Source organism: Falco punctatus, assembly GCF_963210335.1.
Source record: "Falco punctatus genome assembly, chromosome: 9".
NCBI lineage: Eukaryota > Metazoa > Chordata > Aves > Falconiformes > Falconidae > Falco > Falco punctatus.
Genome location: NC_137589.1, coordinates 14250272 through 14272160, shown reverse-complemented (window position 1 = coordinate 14272160; position 21889 = coordinate 14250272). Strand labels below are relative to the sequence as shown.

General features: G+C 39.2%; 1 protein-coding gene across 3 annotated transcripts in view; it reads right to left on the bottom strand.

The window, feature by feature from the left end:
- GRID1 (glutamate ionotropic receptor delta type subunit 1) overlaps nt 1-21889 on the bottom strand; it is a 550527-nt gene that overhangs the window by 12550 nt on the left and 516088 nt on the right. For all 3 annotated transcript variants that reach the window (XM_080402703.1, XM_080402704.1, XM_080402705.1), the window contains 3 exons: nt 16232-16427; nt 7498-7664; nt 5905-6145 (listed from right to left, as the gene is read on the bottom strand). In XM_080402703.1, the coding sequence (XP_080258829.1) occupies nt 5905-6145; nt 7498-7664; nt 16232-16427 (604 nt within the window). The remainder of the gene's footprint in view (nt 1-5904; nt 6146-7497; nt 7665-16231; nt 16428-21889) is intronic.

Here is a 21889-nt window from a genome sequence, read left to right as displayed (position 1 = left end):
GCAGAAGTATGAGACAGTTAAGAAATTAAAAACTAAGCTGTGAAGACTGTGATTGTTAATGAATTATAAATTTGACAGAAGCTATGAGGCAATGACTAGTCACAACTCAGGAGATGGAAAATAATGCCATTCCTTAACCAGTAAAACCCCAAAATCTTCAAGCACTACAAAACTGCCAACACGCTGGGTACAGATTCTGAAACACATTGCTAGGAGTGGCACAACTGGTTTGGAGAAAATACAGTTCTGATTTCTAATATATATTATCTGAGCTAAGAAAGAATCAATCCAACAATTTCTTGAGAACATTCTAACATTATCTTTCCAGAGCTGTATTGTATACTGTAACAGTGGCCGAATCAGTATTGCCTTTCATGGAAGATGCACCAAGTATCAGTTCCCAGCAAAAAAAATCATCCTGTATAAGTGACTAATTTTCTTTGATATAGAGTTGGCCATTAATTTGGTTTGAGTGAATGCATCTCCATGAATAATATGATATTTTATCTTTGTGCCTAAGTTTTCAGTTTTGGAGTATAGTGTGTGGATGAACTAGGACCGCTTTTTTAATAGTTCTGAAGAGATCTCAGAAGTAATAATCTTCAAGAGGAATAGTACATCACAGTAAGACATAGATGATAAAGCACAGAGGATGCTGGGGTGTCCATTGCAGTAAGCAGTGACACTTGATCATAATGACAATGAAGATTTGAAAACTGTCTTTCGGTGTGTCAAATGGAATAAAAGATACCAACAACCTGATAATGTGGCAAAGCCCTTGGCAGTTAAATGATTCACATTATATTATAGCTTACTGATATAATGAAATAAATGCGTAAGACACATATCAAAAGATATAGAAATTGGGAGATAATTACTGAAAACTCAACACTTCTATGGTACTAGGTTTCAATAACTATCTGATTGCTCAGTTAGTCAAAAGGGACATAGAGTGACTGAACAGAGATTCCAGAATAAATAGTAATTTTCACTTTTTTATAAATCCCCGCATTACTAAAGCTTATCAAAGTCAAAAGATTAGGTATCAGTATTGCAGGCTGAGTAGCACCTGTGTAAATTTAAGATTTTAGCACACAGAGATAGATACATGAGATAGCTAAATTTCACAGCGGGTATAGAATAGCTGCCTATTAACAATTAGGAGAGGATAATTATAAATTCTGGAAAATCTAATTTAAAAAACATGACCAAATGTAAATTTTGCTGAATTAGAAATTAATAAGGGCATTTAAACTTTACCAGAGATCTGTCCAACTTTAGGAGATTACAGACTTGAACTCTAGTAGAAGAACGTGGCACAGTGTTGCAGCTATACATTTTTTCCTGATACTGAAGCTAATCTTTCTTTTGTTAATCTGATCTGATATGGATTAAATGAAGAATTAAAAGGGAGACATTAAGATTATTACCACAGTACTCATTAGAAACATTTTTACAAATCTGCTTCAAACAAAAGTACCTTGTAACAATATCCTGAAAATCCACCCAGCCTTCCCTAATCTAGCAAGAAATTTCACTATACCTTGCATGATAGAATGGTGAACCAATGACAGCTGTGTTTTGGAAAAGTAAAGGAAGTCCATCCTTCCTGGAGGTTTATATTAATTAATTGACTTAATAGGTAGGAACAATACATTTTTTTAATTGAGTGGGGCAGATTTTCTTCATATGCGAATAATGTAAAAAATATTCCAGTTGGAAGTAGTCTCCATCTGACATCACTCTCCCCATAAAGAAGAGTTACTACAAACGTAGAACAAATTAATGTCAAAGTCCCAACTTATGGTGTCAGGTTTCAAAAGACAGGCTTTCTGTTCCTCCCAGTTACATAGTTAACACTACATTTTTCACACTTACTGTAATTAATATTTGTGATTTATACCACACAGACATCTGAGTCCTTGAACACCTCAATGTATTGGCTCAGGCTAAGGTCCACAAAAGGCATACAAAGTGGACGAGGAAAAGATAATGAATTGGCAAATATCAACACGTCAGTGTCGGCTGAAAACATTTCTCCAGTGCTAATGAGGGCTGTGCACATTCTTCCAGCTAGACTTCACAGATCCTCAACATACAAAATGAGCCTCTAAAAAATTCCTTGCTCTCTCTCCAGCAAGCTGCCCAACCCTGTCATAAATCTGCCAGAGCAGTCGTGCATTCATCTTCCCAACATCTCTCCGGTTTTTGAGTTGCCAGCTGTCGGCATGATGCAGCCTACCAAGCGGGTCAAGCCAAAGACAGAATGTTATGCAAGGGCTCCACAAGTTATGTTAACTCCTTATTCAAGGCTGAATCCGCTGTCATTTTCTACAACGGATTGATAAAGCTCCTGATGGGGTAAGGGTCACAGAAGCCGAACAGTGCCTCCTTGCCCTTCAACTCATGAGGTGACTTCTGCATGAGGAGACACCAGTCTAGTCCTTCCGTGACCCTCCACAAGCTCTGCGCTTGATAGAAGAAAATGGTTGGGAGACGATCCAGCTTCCACAATTTTTAGGTGATATCACAACACTCATGTTGTGCCAAAGCCTTCCCAAAAGCAAAAGAAAATCAGCAGCATGACTTAAGTTTGCAGCTGTTCTTGAACTAATAATTTGGCTGGAGTATCAGATGCAGCCAGGAGGCAGATTTTAACGTTCTGTACATGCTACGCATGCTGCGGCTCTGTTATTATGACCATTGCTGTAGAGATGCTGTGACAGAAATGGGATCTCCTGAATAACACCTCCTGGAGATCAAATCCTCTTTTTGCTTTTGGTCCCCCAGCAACACTCAGCCACTGCTCCTGACTCAAGCACAGCAGTCCCCAGGACTTAACACTCCCATCATCTCTGGATCATATCTTTCCCAAAGTTTCAAAACTTGGTTCTCCTAAATATGTTGAAAATCTTCAACCAACCTACACCACCTTTTCTGGAACGTGGTTTCCTATCTGAATTACAGTAGCCATCAGCAATCCTGCTTCAATCCCTCCTCACTAGTAGTACATAGATAAAATTTATATCTCTGCCCACTGATCTACCGAGAAACATCTGCTACGCTCCTTTGCTGATATATCTGAGCTGATGTTGCAGTCACTGTGACTGGACCCCTCCTCCCAGCCCCACGGTGCAATCCCAGCCCAGCCCCGGGCAGGTGGCCATCAGCTGTGAGCGGCCATCAGCCACAGGCGGCCAGTCATGCACCCACTGCAGCCTCACAGGGGTCCCACCTCCCCAGGCCAGCTGGAGCTGGGTGAGGGGCTGAGGGGCCAGGACCCCTGGCCAGGCCAGGCTGAGCTCAGGTGACAGGCACCGTGTCACACGTCCCGGCCTGCAGTGGGTCTGGGTGGAATAAAGTTTTGAGTGTAACGGCAAGGTGGGGCTGTGCCATGCTTAAGCAGAGGATCGCAGAAGACCGTGCCCACCCGTGGTTGGGACAGCAGTGTCCTCTTCCCTCCAGCTGCTCTCACCTGACCCAAAGGTGCTTCTAGCCACCTGCCTTTCGTTGCACCCCACTGTCCTCTTGAGGGACCCCTCATTACATTCCCTCCCGCCTGCCTCGCATACCTGCCTTACGCTTTCCTCCTGGCTGGCTCAGCCTGTGAGCCCTCATCCCTGTGCCCTCTCCTCAGGAACACACACTTCCCCGTTCAAACTCAACAACCTGCTTGTGCCAGGGCTCCCACTGACTCTGCTCCCTCTCGGCAGCACCCACATCACCGACCTCTCCCGAGCCTGTTTATGTGTGCTGTGACCAGGTTTAACTTGCCAGCCTTAACCCAGAGTGGCTATGCTCCACGGGCAGGCCCAGTCCCACACACTGGTGGTCTTCCCAAGTACAGCTTTACTGTATGGATAACCTTAGTATATATATTTTTTTTTTTAAATGGAAGCTTAAAAGTATTCTATTGTTTGTCACAGGAACTGCAAGAGGGCGTACAGAGCAACCCTAATCTGGAACGCAGTGGAGGGAAAGGGCAGGAGGAGGAGACGGATGGGAAGGGGAGGAAAGTTGGGATGGGGTAGGCAGGGATTTGCAATAACTCTTCTTACATCATAAAAAGCAAAACAAAGGGGATGGGGAAAAAGAAAATACTTAAACTCAGGAAAGCAGATCCTTTTCCAGAGATGGAAACTGAGTATTTTAAACTCCTTGCAATAAAAGAGTGAATTATTTCACCTTACTTATATGAAACTGCCATTGGGGCATACTCATCTCACTCTACAAAGATGCACCAAGGTGAGTCCCTGAGCGTAGAGAGGGGAACACACTGCATAGTATAGCAAGAGGAATGCTTGTGCACAGGCAGCTTGAGGACACGGCACACAAGGTCCCTGTCCCTTGCCCTGCCAGGCTTCCACCACAGGCAGCGAGCGCTCTGCTGCTGGGGAGAGGCCTTCGGCACGCTCACGTGGAGTGGGGCCTTTGGGGTTACAGCAGGAGTGACTTCTACAAGGCAGCGGGGCAAAATTCTACAGTATTTAACCAAAGAGCAATGAAAGACGCACTTCTCTTCATATGAAACCTACTTTATAAGCAAGAGTACCTACTCACACTCTCCCTGTGCCTGCTTTTGGAGTACTACATTGTGCAAAGTGGAGCCATGCTTCCTTTTACCAACATTTCCCTTTCACTGCTGCATGTAGTGGAGCCACAGGCAAGTGACTTTACAGCTTTGTCCCACAAACATGGTACAGATGTTTATCACCAAGCACTTGATGGATGAATTCAAATGGGAGAAGCAGGAACTCAGAAGAATGGAATCTTACTGATAAATATTTCACAGCATTACAGACTGCAACATATATCTCCAGATACCATTTGCCAGAATTGCTTACAGGTGATAGGTATGTCAATTAGCGTAGTACTCCTGGCAACTCGAGAAACATAGATTGGAATTGATGGGCTATGCACTGTTTTCCAGCTGTAGTGTAGCTCACTGCTATTATTTGCTTGTAACAAACATCTGCTCCAAGATGAAAGCACCTACAAATGCCTCAGCGTCTCCAAAATTACAAGAGGTTAGTCTGTTAAACATTTAATCTACGTAAACAAATACAGGCTTCATGCAAGACAGGTCTGAGTGTGTGCTGATTATTCTATCATAGCATTGCTAACTACTGCTGCTGTGCATGAAAACTTCAAACCGAAGGAATTCTCAGATGTATTTTCCTAGGTAAAATATGTTATATGAAGGTTGGTTTACTCAGAGTCTCCTACTTTTAGAAATAAAACTGATTTCAAAAGAAAGGAAGCATTTCCACAGTGTCATGGCAATATGGCTTATTCAATTAATAACTAGCTGGTTGATTTTTAATTGCTCGTGTACCTCTTCAAACTCAGCCTAGGTCAGCCATGAAGGAAAACAGCTACCAGCTGGCTGGCAGCTGCACAGCCTGTGCAGGATAGATATGGCTCTCACAGCCAACGCAGGGGGTCTCAGATCACAGAAAACATTACCACAGGCGGCACAAATGGGTGCCCATGACTGGTCTCCCAGTCACTCACAGCAGAGAGGCCAAGGGTGTGTTTCTGAACTACTCTCTTACCCCTAAAGGTGGTCTCACCAGCTCAGGACTGAGGCACATTGGTGGGGCAATGTGGGGAAGTTTGCACTGCTGCTGCCCATGCTGTACCTGCTCTATAAATAAATAGAGGACTTTAGTCTCCAGGGTTGTCAGTTTGGCACCTTCCATGTGCACAAAAGACACGTTTTGTTGGGGTTTTTTATTTGTTTAGAAACAACCACCCAAAAAGTTATATGCAAAGCTTAGTATGGCAAATCAAAATATATCGAATTTATTGTATGAGAGCACCTAAAATCCCACAACTTCCACTTCCTTGCTCTTTCTTTTGTGTTTTCTACTTTTAATTGTGATAAGAATAAAAGTTATGGACCTCTTTCGGTGTTTCTTGATGACAACGGTTGCTGTTCCACCACAACTCCAATGCTGCCACCAAGCATGCAAGAAGAAGGCCTATTGCTAAAATGCAGAAAACGCCTGCAAAACTGTGAAGCTTGAGTGCCTTCCCATCTGTCTGTGCATTGGTATGGCTATTCAGGTCACAACGTCCCATCCGTGGCCACCATTTCTGTTTAAGAACATCCAAATCTCCACTTTCTTGCAACTCTAGGATCCTGCAGAAATTTCAGAAGACAAGTATTATTTTCAATGATACTCTTTCAGTTTTTTCATCTTTTCTGTATGTCACATAACTCTTAAATCTACTGTCCCACCATTCAAAACTCCATTCCACCACCACCATCACCACCGTGTAGCATTCTCACTCTGAAACTCTGTTACAGCAAGATTTCTTTCTACTTACAGCAGCAGGTAAACTCCACTGGGTAACTTTAGAAAAAGAAGAGACTGTAAAAAAATTCCACTGCAATGCAAGAAGCACTTCTTCCAAGGGAAATCACCATATTCCAGTTAGTCATGGCTTGTCTGGCTACATTCAGCTGCAACAGCTGGTCCCACTAGCGAAACGCTCAACCCACTCCACTGCTGCTCTCACAATAATTTCAAAATCATGTGAGACTAAACATGCTACTGTTTGTGTGCCACAATACAAATCTGTTTAAGCAGCAACCAACTCATTTACTTATGCAAACGTAGCTTATTCAAAAAGATTTTACTTCAATGCTGTTACTTCATGCCTGAATTACTGTGTTAACAGTTGCTAATTAATCATTGTTTTGTCTCTTGTGAAGTGTCCTTTCTGTCCATGAATGATTCATTTTGGATTTGGTTTGATAAGTGTTCTAGCTGTTTACTAACAATCTTTTCTCTGGAGGCAGCTTTGTTTCTGGTTACGCAGCTGGAGCTTTACTTCTTTTTATAAAGAAGGAGCAAGACAAGGAAATCTTACTTCAACCCCCTTCCTGGAGCAGAGCACCGGCTCACCTTCTGCTGAGGCCACACATGCCTGCACAACTGCATGTCTTCGTTTCAGTGTACACATTCATGTGAAAAAAGATATTCCTAGCTGACATCTCAGAGATCACTAAATGGCATAGTCTTATAGTCTCAGTCTTGGCAATTCCATGCAATACGTAGCAATTCTTGTTTTCCTGTACCGCTCTAAGCCTTCGACCTGTCTCTCCACCCTAAAGGATAAACCAGGGCATTATTACACGCTTACTGTAGGGAGCAACGTGTTGCTTCATAGCCTGCAAAACGTAGCGTGAATCAAAGAGCTCTCTTCAATCTCTCCCCTAGCTCATACAGAGCTCTGAACATCAGTCCTTTTTCTGCCAGAGGCACTGCTGCCTGGAGTTACGAGGCCACACACCACCTCCAGTCCCCTCCTCCCTAAGCAGATGTATGAAGAGCAGAAGTAGCAGCTTTGCTGAATCCTAAACTCGTAACCTTTCTGCTGTCACTTATTCACTGTCCTTTATTCAATAATTGCCAAAATTGATGTGAACCACAAATGGTTGCTGGTTGTAGACAGGAATCCTATAAAACAAGCTTTGTTTCAATTTACCTCTGGGAGAAAAGATCTCTGTAGGGACTTCCATGCTGGAGTGCTATCCCATATCCTTTGCTGCTGATGCTGTTTCCAATGACTGTCACAGAGCATTCGTCATCTGTCAGCGCAGCATATTCCACCACTGTCACATCCCACAGGAAAGCATAGTTTCCTTTCTTTGCCTGTAAATACAGCATGAACAGAAATATAAACTAAACCACATTTCTAGATAGGACAAAAGCCAAGCCAAGCAAACCCTGAGCTTGTAATTATTCCATGGTGGTATTTCATTAGATCACCATTTATCTGTAGACCTCCAACACCTTAGCACATTTTTAACACTCTTCCCTCCTAACTACCTCATCTACTTCTAACCTTGCTAAAATGTCTTCCATTTTTAATAGGAATACATAGGATAACATAGCCAACTGTAAGTGTAGGCAAAGCTTACCTAACAGGTTATTAATTATAAATGAAAGCTGTTGCCTCAGCTGATGAAATTTGATGTATGTTTTGTAAGAGACATGGGATGTGACCAGTTATATACATTCCTGTAACTAGATGGGTACAGTATGAGCACTAAGTGGTGCTTCCTAGTCATCATAGTCACCAAAATGATAACATTGCAGCTTTTCTCATATAAATATGTAAAAACACAAAGCCCCTTCTGAGAGCTATAACCTTTTGTCCTGTAACAAAAGGCATGCTCTGAGCTTAAAGAACTCCCTCATTTTTTCACAGGTAAGAAAAGTCACCAGCATCTCCTATTATCTCAGTTTTGGGACAAATATTGTTTTATTTTAGTGCACACCCACGCAGATGTCCTTAAATGTCAGCCTTAATTGGGATTCAAACCAATGCCTGCATGCAGAGCATATGATGAATGTAAATCACCTTACTTAACATAAGATGTAAGAAACATCTCTGGATAGGGATTCAATAAAGAAAAAAGTAATCATTTTGTTTGGTTAAAGTAATCATTGGTTTCCTAATATATTTAAGTAGTATGTTTTTAAGTCTCTAGTGAGCACAGAGAGCACAACAGAACAGATGGGCTGGAATATCTGATGCAAATAAATGAGTAGTCACAAATGTAGACCTCCAAGACTTTTTTTTTTTTTTTTAATTTTTTTAAAACTTTGGGTGATTTCAGATTTTTTTTTAGGTCAGAACAAAGCAAGGCAAGGAGCTGAAGTCCTGCACATGTTTCTTTATGCATAACCAAGCTCCCCTAGCAAATGGCTCCAGCTCTGGCATGGAGTTAGCTCATCCTTCCACATAGTTTCCCTTTTTGTGTAAGCTTGGTTTTGAATTCACCTGTAAGCCTCCCTTAGTTATTTTATCATATTGGATTCTTCACTTGAGCAATTTAGCTAATTTTACTTCACCGTGCTTTGATATAAACTGCATCTTTCTGAAGTCCCTGACAGTTGTTTAAATATGACAATAAATCAAATGGGTGAGTTATCCTCTAGTGGGTAGAATCCAGGGAAACAAAAATTAAAAGTATGTTGTCTGGATTTTCTGTAAGCCATTTGCCACAATCTACACGTTTCTCCCCCCCTCCCACCCCCCTTCCCTTTTATCTGCAAAAAAGGCATTCAAAGATCCCCAGATTTGTTTCTGAGTTAAAACAGAGTAAAAATGTTATATCTTTCCTCTTTGGAAAGATTTAAAAGAACCTATACTGAGCATTCTGAAAATAATTGTTTGTTATGCACATGCCATTATTGTGTGTTTGTCCCCACCTTCTCTTTTGCCACCTCTCTGGTCAGTTCAGTAACAGTAATTAATGCACATAGCCTCAGATAGTTATTGCAATACTAGTACAAAACATCATTAAAATCTGAAGTACAGTATGGACCTTACAGAATTTATTCAAATAGGACCCACAGACTCTACTGTTAAAATCATACATTGATTAAGCTGACACGACTCATTAAACTAGCATATTGATAAAAATATCTCTCACTTCAATGTCACTGTATGAAACCAGACCAGAGCAAGACTTCCACATCTACATTGTAATATACATAAAATATACCTGGCTGTCTACCTAAACCGGTAATGGTGGCACAAAGTGGGAGCAACAAGCAAACCACTTTTTACTGTACGCAACAGCCAGAAAAGGCTTCATAACCTACCAACACAAGGATGCATAAAAAAATTAAGGATGGCAAGGGAGTGATTCCTCAAGGCATCTAGCTTAAATTCAGCCAGCAACCTACGTTCTTGGAAGCCTAAAATGTGCTTTCCAAAGGTATTTTCTGAATGATCACATAGCCATAACTAACTGGGTTGTTAGCAGCAAATCTCTGCATCTTGTCCTCTGCTGTTCCTGTGATGGGCTTTAATGATTCACATTTTGTGCCTTCACATCTGCGATGGTGCTGATAGGCTTTCTGCCTGCTTAGGGACAACAAGCAATGGGCACCAGTCCCACTGGTGTTCCTGGCAGGGAAGGACCATCCAAAGCCCTATTTTTTGCACAACCCAGGCAGGTTGTGTTCTATGGTAAATACTACCTAGGCTTTTGGTACCTCTGGTACCAAAACAGAAAACTGTTCAGGTTCAAGTGCATTAAAATAGAAACTCATGGAACCAAAGACAACAGCACTTGTTACTATTTATTCAAAATCCGTGATATTAGAGAGCAAAACCTCGCCTGATAGAAGTACAGAAAGAGAAGACCATAAAAGATTTGGCCTAAATCACTGTGATAAAATGTGTCTTGCGTTTTTCTGGTGTGGGTTTTTTTGGGGGGGTGGTTTTTTGTTTGGATTTTTTTGTTTGTTTTGTTTTGTGTTTTTTTTTAATGTTTGTTTTAAAGAGCTATAGCCTCTGGTTGTTTTAGAATTGCTCTGTAAATCACCTTTTCAAATTTACAAATTAGAAAAGAAGAACAGTGACAACATGTCATATATTCCACATCTTTTTCTTAGTAATACTTGAGGAACACAGTCTTCTTCAAACATCTGGCTTAAATTATAAGACAATTCCTTGTGAAAAATCACATTATTGATTCTACTTTTCAAGCCTCAGTTTTCCTATGTTATTTTATAGAGAAGAGCTTTGTACATTGACTTCGATGTTGGACAGCAGATCTTCTGAAAAAGTCTACTTCTCTTGCATTTGCAATGTTGCATCCTAAGTTATAGCCCACATCTGTAAGTGGTTAATAAACAAAATCTACCAAGCCTATTCATATAAGTTTTATACTTTTTATGGCATAAATTGTTCTATCCAGTGCCATTACATCTGTAAAGCATTATTTCTCTGACAGTCCGATCATTTTAGCATAAACAGGAATCTGAGTTTTAAACTCTTAGTTACGCATACTTCTCAACTCCCAGAAATACTGGATGTGAGACTGTTTCCCCTGTCTGTTAAAACCCGAATCGTCAAAGATCCCTTTTTCCTAAGGGATAATTTCTCTCTTCCAAATCTTCTTCCACTTTCCTAGTTTTCTTGTCTGAAGAGTGGAGACCTCGTACTATTAGTGTGTTCATTGCATGGAAAGCTTCTTTATGACCAAGTATTTAGTTGCTCTTTAAATTCAGACCCCTTCACATCCCTGTTGACATCTGTTGTGACAGTTAAACAGTATAATTTGTTCAATTTAAAGAAAAACTGACAACCTTTGAAAAACGTATGTACAAGACACAGAGCCACACACATACATGTGTGTTTGAGATATTTTACTTTATTTATACCTTTACTAGCCAACTACAATCAAATTGACACTTATTTAAAACCAAAAATCAAATTAAAAAAAATCAAAGTAGTTTAAACTTTTAATTTTTGTCACATGAAAGAATGCGTGTGTGCACATGTGCATACCCCTCAGCTTCCAGGCCAGAGCAGTACTGGAGGCAGGAAGACTAAGAATTACAGGAAACACCTGGCACTGACCCACGGGATGTATGTGCTGGAAACTCATCAAAACTCCCTAGCTGCACATGACACATGTACCTACCCATGCAAACAAGTCCTGATCACAATCCAGCAAAGATCCATATCCTCAGGCTCTCGCATTCACAGCCCAGCTATCTAAGGCGGGCACTGTATGTTTTTAGAGCCCATAAAAATGTTCAGTGATCAGACATCATTGCAAAAATAACATAGAGAAAGAGATGGTAAAAGGGAATGTGGCAAATTCCAGCTGAGAATAGGTAAGATAACTTGAATGACTGAAATGAAACACAGAATTAGACTTTTAATAGGCTCTCATATTTTGCTCCTTTGCTATGGCCTTATTGTGACTCTCAGCGTGAAGACATATTGCAGAACAAACCAAAAATAGCTCAGTTTAACTTTCAAAAACTTCTTTAACATAATTTCAGCCAAAACAGCACACATATATTCCACCCAGGTAGGACTACCATGGTGATGTACACCAAAGACACCAGATTTGTCTTTAGTTGAAGAGGTTTTAAGAAAACAGCCTTAAGGGAAAGAATGAAAAAAACAAAACAAACCAAAAAAAAAAAACACCCAAAGCAAAACTTATATTAAAAATATTTCTTCTTCATAATCATGCAAAATTTAAAGACCAAGGAAGATTGCTTCCTAGATGTAAGAAGGACCACAAAGAGAATAGTAATACTTCTAAAAAGCAGTAAGCAACCTCATAATGTCACTCTTCAATGTGGAGGGAGATGGAAGAATATTGTTCAAAGGAACCTGGCTTACTCATGGCAAAACAATGTTTTTTTCAAATAAAGCATGGTAAGAAATAATAAAAATTTGAAAAAAGATGGATTTCAGATTAATCACTGATATGTCTGTGATTTATCTGAAACTTATGAAGACGCTACCATACTACAGAACAAAGTGCTAGAATAATGCAACATTCATCATTAATTTACTGCCAGAACAGAGTGTCACTGTGGCTGATCCCATTATATGGCTGATACTACAGAAATATCAAAAAGTGACCTTTACATTGGCATTAGTAGTTCAAAACCACGCTTGGATAACATTTATTATCAATAAAAAAGTGCTTTAAGAGAAGCAACACAGCTCTAATGAAAAGAAAACATGTCATTTAATCCTGTTGAAATGATTTAAAAATTAATGTAATTAAGGAGCCAGTAAAGGATGAAACATATTCAGGTTTAAGGAAGCATTTGCTTTTACTCCAAAGGCTGATGGGTTGAGAAATGGAGAAATTTTTGAGGACCCATGAAAACATATGGATGAGGAACCACGATTCACAGTATAAAATTCATTGTGGAAAATAAATTCTTGGAAAAAAAATAATTAAAAAAACCCACTATTCATCAAAATTTTAAAATACTTTTACTCTCAAACTAAAAATGAATGGAGGTGACTGTTCAACAAGAAACATTATCATTTAATGTTTAGTCTTCATTAAGGGAAAGAAACTTTTTGATGGAAGCAAAAAAAGGGAAGAAATAAAATCTTACTGTGCCATTGCTTAAATCAATGATACATTCACATTTTGTACTGTATTTGGTTTTGATCACTTTTCATCAAAAGTGATACACAGGAGGAAAAGAAAGGATCTAGAGAAATTTTTGCACCAGATTGATTGAACAGGGGAACAAACGGTCTCCACCAAAGTAACACTTTTAAGTAATACAATAGGAGTTTAATTATCCTATGTATATATATAAAATATATGTATGGGATTACATAAGAATCCTACTTCATTTTTCAAAGCAAAAATGGCTGCCCACAATGAAAAAAAAGCCACAGGTTATTACGTATGTTTTGGTAATAAATAAGTACCCTGAAGAACTGATTGCCACTGGCAAATCAAAACAGTTTGCTGAGATTTACAAGTGGCTTAGTGTGATTCCAGTACCAATGTCCACCTGGGAAAAGACGGCAGGAGCTACCCACCACACACTTCTTGGGGATCCTGGCTGTACCTTGAACCAGAAAGAAACTTTCCATACGACATTAGTCAATCCACATCTGTTTGTAACCAGGAAACCTGACTGGCAAAATAGCATTTTGTATGGACTGGTGATTTGTCTGTTAACCTCCTCTTTTGCTACACAGAGACATTTATGAATAGGAGGATGTTTTCCGTCTGCAATGACTATTCTCAACTGCCTTGGGAGTACAACAAAAGCAACTCGTCCCCCTGGCTGTGAAATGTCCTTCTGGTGCATACGTAACTTTGTGAGCGCAGCGAAAGCTGTGCCTGGACAATGGGAGATGGTCACTGTGGCTACAGGGACTGGGCTGTGTCTGAAAATAGACCTCTGCCATAGCAACCAAGTGTCACAAAAGCTTTCAGGACTTTCTTCCAACTATTACCCTTTTGTTTTTAGGCAGTCAACGGGAGTAGGAAGATCTCTGGGAAATGGAGGTATGTAAATGGAACAAACATCTGAACGACCTGCCTGTACCATAAATAAGCAGCACTCTCCTGTTTTGTGTTGAAGCAGCATTCCTCTGTTTTGCAACTGCAGCTGAACTGTGACTGAAGAAAATGGAAAGGGGAAGGAGGGGAGAAAGGGAGTGCTTTGCTTTTTTTGCATTCTCAGGCAAGTCATCATTCAGAAAAATTGCTGCAGGGATCTTTTTATGCTAAAGAGATTTAGATTTCCCATTTCTAAATGGTACATTTTAAAGTACATTTTAAAGGCACACTTACACCTCTCATGCAGCAGTACGTTATTAGAGATAGAAAGTTCCATTTCTTTGGCTGACATAAATTCTCATTTAGAAAACACAGAATTTCTATCCATAATACTTGACATGGAAAACTTGTCTGTTTATTCAAAGAGCTCAATGAGCCAGGAAGAGCAACACTTAAACTAAAAATACAACAGTTTAGTTGACAACGTTATTAAATGTTAAGCCAAATTTACGTAGGTGTCTAATCAAATAGCAGCTTCGGTCAGCTTTGGGGACTGAAGTAAATTTGTTTATCAGTGACATTAATTGAGTGAGCTGATCAAGTTATATAAAACTCACCCCATAATATTGAAATCAAACTTAATATGAAAAGTTATCCACCTAGATAGAATGGAACTGTCAGCTCCATACAAACAATATAATTGGTATTCTAAACAGCCTGCCAATCTACAGTTACATTTCTGGCTTCGGCAAAACTAGCTATCATAAATGGCAGCATGCAGTAGGCTTACAGAATGAAAGTATTTACAAGCTCATCATTAAAGAGCATCCACTGGCATAAGAATGGTAAAAATGAACAAAAAAAAAAAAGAAAAAAAATACTGTGCATTTTTCTAAGCTAAACCGTTTTATTATTCATTTTAATGCTAGGATACATAGGAAAGTACTTAATGTCTCTATTTTTACCTCCTTTAAATGCTAACAAACTATCTCAAAATAGAGGCCTCATTTTCATAAAGTCCAGAGCAGATAAAAAAAAAAAAAAAAAAGAATGAATCAACACACTGCAGACTTTGCTATTGCCAGAGCTCTATCTTGTCCCAAGGAAGAAAAGCTATCTGAGCTGAGGGCAGAGGGCTTAAGTAAAGCTCAGCTGGGAGATGGGAGAAAAGGCAGGCGGAACCAAAACTACTGACTAAATACTCCTCTGCTGAGAAGACACAAGTGTTTGTGTAACTATTTTGTCCCAAAGTCACACAAACAGTTGCAAATCTTATATTAAAGGACTTGGATTTCAGGAATGGGATGGCCTGTGTTATTGTGTTCACACCCCTTATGGTGCTGTAAAAAACATTAAATTTTGGATGCTTTCCCTCTGACTGTTCAGAAAAGGTTTCAAAGGTTCAAAGAAATAAGAGATCCAAGCCCCAACCATTTTATTATTTCCCACTTATGAAAGCAGAAAGAACTAGTAACATATTTATTCACTGGCAGCAGAATAACTCTGATCAATCACTATGTTAATAACAGATGTTAGCTTGTTTTACAAAAAAAATCAATTGACAAATAAAGAGGACACTTTTCAATAAAGAAGCAGCACATTAAACTTTCATCATCATGTCTTCATCCCTTCTGCCATAACATACTCCTGGACACATGTGCTTTGATGGTATTTAGTATCTGGTTTTGCTGAGCTACAAGATGGGAAGCAGGGAACGGAGGCAGATTAAGAGTGAGAAAGCGTGAACATTCGTATTTGCATGATGTGAACCAGGGTTATTTATCACAGGACTCGGCACAATGATGTAGGATCCCAAGCTTTTATTTATCATTCCTTGAATCCCACATCAATGCTCAGTTTCATCAAAAAAATTGTGTAGCCGTATCTGAGATAAAATGTGAAAGCACAGTGACATGTGAAAGAGTATATGCATTTTTTTAAAGTTTGGCATAAACAAAGCCTTGCATTAAATTCCTGTTCTAAGGGAATTGAGTATACGTTCAGTGAATCTCTCGATTCTTACTCATTTTTCCAATAAGTTCAATCCACCAACTCAGAGAAAAAAAACCCAACACTCGAGCAATGAACAAGTGTTAGTACCTGTATAATGTAAAGAATAACATTCAAAATAGCATTATCAGAGCTCCCAAGAAACTGAGAAAACTTATGGCCAGACGCAAAGAAGGGCTTTTATACTGAAGACTTAGGCAGAGCTAAAGTACTTAAATTCAAAACAATGACCTCAAAATATGATTCTTATCTGCTATTGAGTTACTAAAAGGAACTTTAGATATGGATAATTTTTTTAATGACTACGTAATTGCTTTCCTGTGACTTAACAGTATTAACTCCACGCAAACAACATCGATACAGAACAAAAATTAAATTAAAAACCTTGTGATCCAGTCTTACCTTCCTGATGCCTTCAGAAGGGTTCGATACACAATTATCTGCCCCATTATTCTTACTGATAGTCCTCCACAGTTCAGCAAATGTGTTATCCTGCTCCAAAGGGTTGGTCCCTTTTGCTTTAAAGTATTCATACACTGCTGAATCCCTCACTGTACCGTAAGATATATCCATTTGTTTGGACAGATCTTGAAATGTTCTGAAATTCAAGTGATATCAAGATATTAGTATTATATAGTACATTACCGAGATTTCATTCATTAAATGTTGGGGGTTTTTTTATGTCTCTCGTTAGTCAGAAAGCCCTTACCCTCACCTAGTATCATTTGCACATCTCTTTCCTCATCATAAAAGAAAACCAAGGAGTGATTTAATTGTATAGAGATCTTATGAATTTAACTATACCTGAGCTCTTTTTCACCCCAGCAAAGATTTTTTTTTGGACAGATAACATTCCTGTTAAATATTATGATGCCAAGTTTGCACAAGAATTTAGTGCAAGCAAGACCTATTCGAGCACAGGAAAAACTCAGATTGTAAATATAAACTTCCAGATCCGTCAGCACCAGCAGAAATACCTTGCAGAATTCAGTAGAATTAGTTTGCAGTTACACCAATGCTCCATCTGACTCTAAAAAAATACCATTGTTTTAAATAAACAAATATAAGTCTCGCTTCCAATTTCCACTAAGTCTCTCTCACTTGCTCGCTTTTCACAGCCTCTGGTAAAACAGGCATTTTTCATTCACACACAGGCCTAACTTCATCATACCACTCTGGAAGTGCAAATGGGCCTCAACATGAGTGGCTGTGAATGCACCATTTATTTTCAAATTGTACAGAATATAATTCACTCCTGTTTTACAGTCTTTTCTGCACAGAAAGGTATAAATCACTGCCTGCATCAATGAAAACCAGACCAAGTTGCAAAACATTTGAGGTGGCATCACTGCCCTCAGAAGCAGCACCCTAGCTGTTTTCCACCTTCAGATGTTCATTCCCATTCCTGTGCCTCCTCCCTTTGTCCTCAAGCAGGGCTTCTGTGCAGTGCCACCATTGCTTTCATCGGGGTGTACGCACACACAGACACACATTCAACCATTGACCACCATGTGCAGCAGAAGGGACCAAATTGGATCTCATAAGTAATGGTTTATTTTATGTTTTATAAACATATGGCTTCACCTAACAACTACATGCTTCTGACAGGACTGACTGACTAATGCTGTCAGACTAAAGCAACCCTCCCTGCCTCCCCCCTCACCATTTCTTTTTCCCAAAAAGAATATTTCAGAAAAAAAACAAACCAGCTCCAAACATCCAGAGGCCCACTCATGCCACCTCCCACCTGTCTCCAACTCCCGGAGCCACAAAAGCAAAACATTTTGCCTTGCAGCTCTTGCAGAAGATCTCTTTGCAGTGCTCCTGAGGACCCTTCCCTTGGACCACGGGCTGAAGCTGTTTTCCACAGCTGAAGACTTGTCACAGACAACATATTTCTGCCTCCATTTTCCCTGTTTCACTTGGGGGGATGTGCCACTGCTTACAACTCACAACTTGTAAGATTCCTTGCAACACTCTTTAAAGCGAAGCAATCCAGGCATACACACACTATTATATAAAAATATGTAGAAAACTCTTCCATCTTCTCCACCACGCCGCCTCCAGCCTGCCCAAGCACGGCTCCAAAAGGGTCCCCTTCCTGGGACACGCCGTGCGGGAGCCCGCCAGCCCTGTCCCCAGACTGCAGCTCAGCAGGGATGCCTCTCCCACCCACACCAAAACTCTCCAAACTCACAAGCTGCTTCAAACAGCTTAAGTGGTTTAAGTTCTTAAATTGTGTTAAGGATTTTTTATCATTTTAAGCTGTTAAGCAGCTTTAAGTAAGACTGTGTGTGAACAGTTTTTCTCTATATACATTGCACACTTGTGGATTTGGGCTAACTCTGGGAGTTACATTAAACCCCAAACCTCCTGTTATTTCTCTAGTTCTGTATATGGCACTTTGGTAACGTACAAAATGAACACCCAGGAGGTTGCTGGAAATTCAAAATTCTAATGAAAAATGAGAGAATTCATATCAGTTTTATTTCTCTCTTTGTTTAACAATCCTGAAAGTTATATTCTGGTCTCCTAAATGTTTCCTGTACATTTCATTGAACAGGACCATTTTTCCTCCCGTCTCAAGCTAAATGATTACATGCTACATTTAGTTCTGTCTTTATTTTTTAAAATAAGTTTTATCATATCCCATAGAATTTCTTACATCCCAGGGATGGATGATCTGGCTGTTAAAAGACATTTTGCAGTCTATTTTATGTACAAATGACAAAGAAAAGTACTCAATACACACAGGAGGGTTTCTGTGGCAACATTTTTTTATACCAGGTTTGGCATACGGTTTTTGGGGTGTGTGGGAGTGCATGTCTGGTAGAAGCGCAGTAGCAGAAACGTGTTTAGCTAATGTTCTTTAAAACAGCTTTCAGCTGATAACTTTACAAATGCCTACTGCTCACTCTGCCATTCGGCTTGAAAGTTTGTACATGAGCGTTTGTATATTAAAAAAAAAATATAATTCCACCTGCAGTTTTACTAATGTCACTGTTTTCTGGATCACTTCTACTTCCTCTACTGCTGTGGAAGCTTTTTGTCAGAAATATGCCTTTTGTTTTAGCTAAATTGTACTGTATTGACCTTCAGTATTTCTGTTTTAGCTAAATTACATTTTATTGATTATCAGTACTGTACAAAAGCACAGTACCTGCTGCTTTTTGAGCAGCACAGTTTCTTCAATTCTCTAAACATCTCAAGGCACAGTGAGCAAATTCAGAGTTTAAATTAAATGCTTTACAATAGACAGATAACCTGTACTGGTGGCAGGGAGGGAAGCACAGCCTTTGCCTGGGTGTGGTGAATAACACAACTACTGCCCCTTTAGCTGGCAGATTTTCCTTGGAAGAGATAATGCAGAGTATTTTATGTCCTAAAGATTACATGTGCCTGTCTCGCAGTGTCCTGTTTGATGTATTATAAGAACAGCCACTGACAAAGGAAAGCCTCCACACTGCACCACCACTGGAAATATCCTGTGAGAGAGGCAGTCACCCAAGGGTACAGTCAGGGGCACAGTAGGAATCAAGCTTGTGAGCGGTTCCTGTAGTATAAATTCAGAAGGATGGTGAGTGCTTGAGTGAGAAGCTAACCTTATGCTTTTACCAAATGGACCATTTAGACAAAAACCTCTCTCTGAAATTATCCTGACAGGGAATGGTCTACATCACAGTTCATTCTTACACTGTGTAAAAAATGTCTCTGTACTGTATTTCTGCACTGAAAATAGAGGTGATGCTCAGCATCTCCATGGCCAGAGAGGTGACCAAAAGATCTGGATGTGGTGGGTACAGCCACATACATAAAAGATATTTAATGGATATCAGTATCTCCTTGCTTTTACAGGGTGAATTAAGATAATCACATGTCGTTTTTAAGCATTGATATTTTAACTGCCTCAGACCTACCATTGGTAGACAAAATACTACTACGCAGCTACATTTCAGGTGTTTAAAAAATATGTAGATGCAGTGCTTAGGGACATGGTTCAGCGGTGGACTTGGCAGTCCTGGGACAATCGTTGGATATAATGATCTTAAAGGTCTTTTCCTGCCTAAACAACTCCACAATTCTGTGATTTCAGGTTGGTTGTATCTTAAAATTAAGTCATTCTTTAAAGGCAGCTGCCCTCATCATTCTTAAGCTTCGTTTTTGCAACCAGCCATTAGCTGGACCCACCTTCTTTAGCCACTGACATTCTTGCCTCACTTCCCTATGGCAAAGATTTCTTGCACTTAATATACAAAATTATTCACAACAAAAATGTGTAGCATATCAAGATGCCCCATTAACCTTACCACCTCAGTTATTGGATCTCACAACCCATTAAGGGCTCTCTGTAAGTGTGATTAAAGATAAAACTAGTAAAGCAGAAAAAGACAATGTTCCTCACAGTTATAGAAGCCAAACTTCAATTTGTAGATAAATACATCCACTGTGTGATTGCTATAATAGACCAGTATATGTAAACCAATTGATTTAAGTAAATGTATCTGTGGTTAATCTAAACAAAAATGGTGTCTTTTATGCCTGCTAGATAAATACAACAATTGATACATAATTTCCAGTGGAGTTGCAATTACTTCATTTAGAGCCAACTGAAAACTGGACTCTCTCTGCTTGTTTTATTTTTCAGAAAGAAGCTGACATAAAGCATATGCTGTAGAATAAAGAGTCAGGCAATTACTAGTGTTTATAAGTAGACAACTAGAAATAATTGCTACAATAATGATATTGGTTAAGTTGCACTTTTTGGAGCTGTTTTCTTACAAGTAAGAGACTTGTGTAACTCTAAGTATATAGACTAAAAATATGCTGCCAGTATAGGTTTATGTTACTCTGGAAATCTATGAACCCAAGCCTTTCTGGATTAATAGTATGAACAAATCTTATCTAAGTGATAGACTAAACCTCACTAAGTGCTTTGATGTAACTGCTGATCAATTAACTTAACTGGAGTCATCAGATGTGATCAACGTATTTAAAAAGAGGGGGAAAAAAAAAGGAAACAGACTCCTGTCACTTCTAAATTACAAAAAATAAAGGGGGAAATTTTCTCTTTTTCTTAGTAACTTTTCTTTTTTAAATTAAAGGAAGGTCTTTTAAACAAACAAGCAAGGAGAAAAGGCAAAAAAATCCTTGCTTAAGGAATTTTTCCTCATCCTCACTGTTCATTTTTAAAAAACGTTTGTAGCAAGCTGCACAGCTGGACTCGTGTGTAAGGTCTATTGCTGTCAACAGGTTAATCAGTGGCACCATGATGTCATCCAGCAATGGTCTTTTACATCACAGTAATAAATGTAGCATTTTATCTTTGCTTCAGCCTTAGGAAAACCTTAATGGGAAAACACTGGCAGCTTCTTGATTTAAAGGTAGTTTCTCCTTGGCCTTCACAACTGCCCGTGGTCTGACACTGTAAAATTGGGGATTTTTCCTGTCTGCTATTACTTATGGAAAAATAATATTTCAGCATTCCTGAATTGACAGTATTACTTTAAAATTATGCAAGATTTATCATGCTTAGCTCCTATTCATTCATCTGCACATATTCTGCCTTGCGATCACGGGTTAGAGGAACCTCTCCCTTCACAACACTGTCAAACAATAAGATATAAATAATTCCTCTCAACTAAAATTAATTAATTTCCTTAATTAATATTAATCCCTAAGATGTATGTGGACAGTAAAATAAATTTACTGCTTTTTCCATATTTAGCAGAGAATGCTATGTTTTTCTTTTACCTAAGGAAGCCAGTACCCTGAGATTTTTGCTCAGTGCAGCATAATATTTTAGGTGATGGCTATTGCCAAGACAAAGCATCACAGAGATGATGAGACTTTTTAAGCGGCTCTGCCTAAATGAAGCCTTAGAAATGCATACATAAAATATACGCTACAAGTTCTAAATTTCTTTTTTAAAACACCTTGAAGCTACTTTCTTTCCCCAAAAGCTAGGCATTCATGACATCTAGAGAACTAAATACAAGTGCAGTTGCTAACTACAACTGTTTTGCTAACAGGATATGCGAGAGGGAAATATGTGCTTTACAC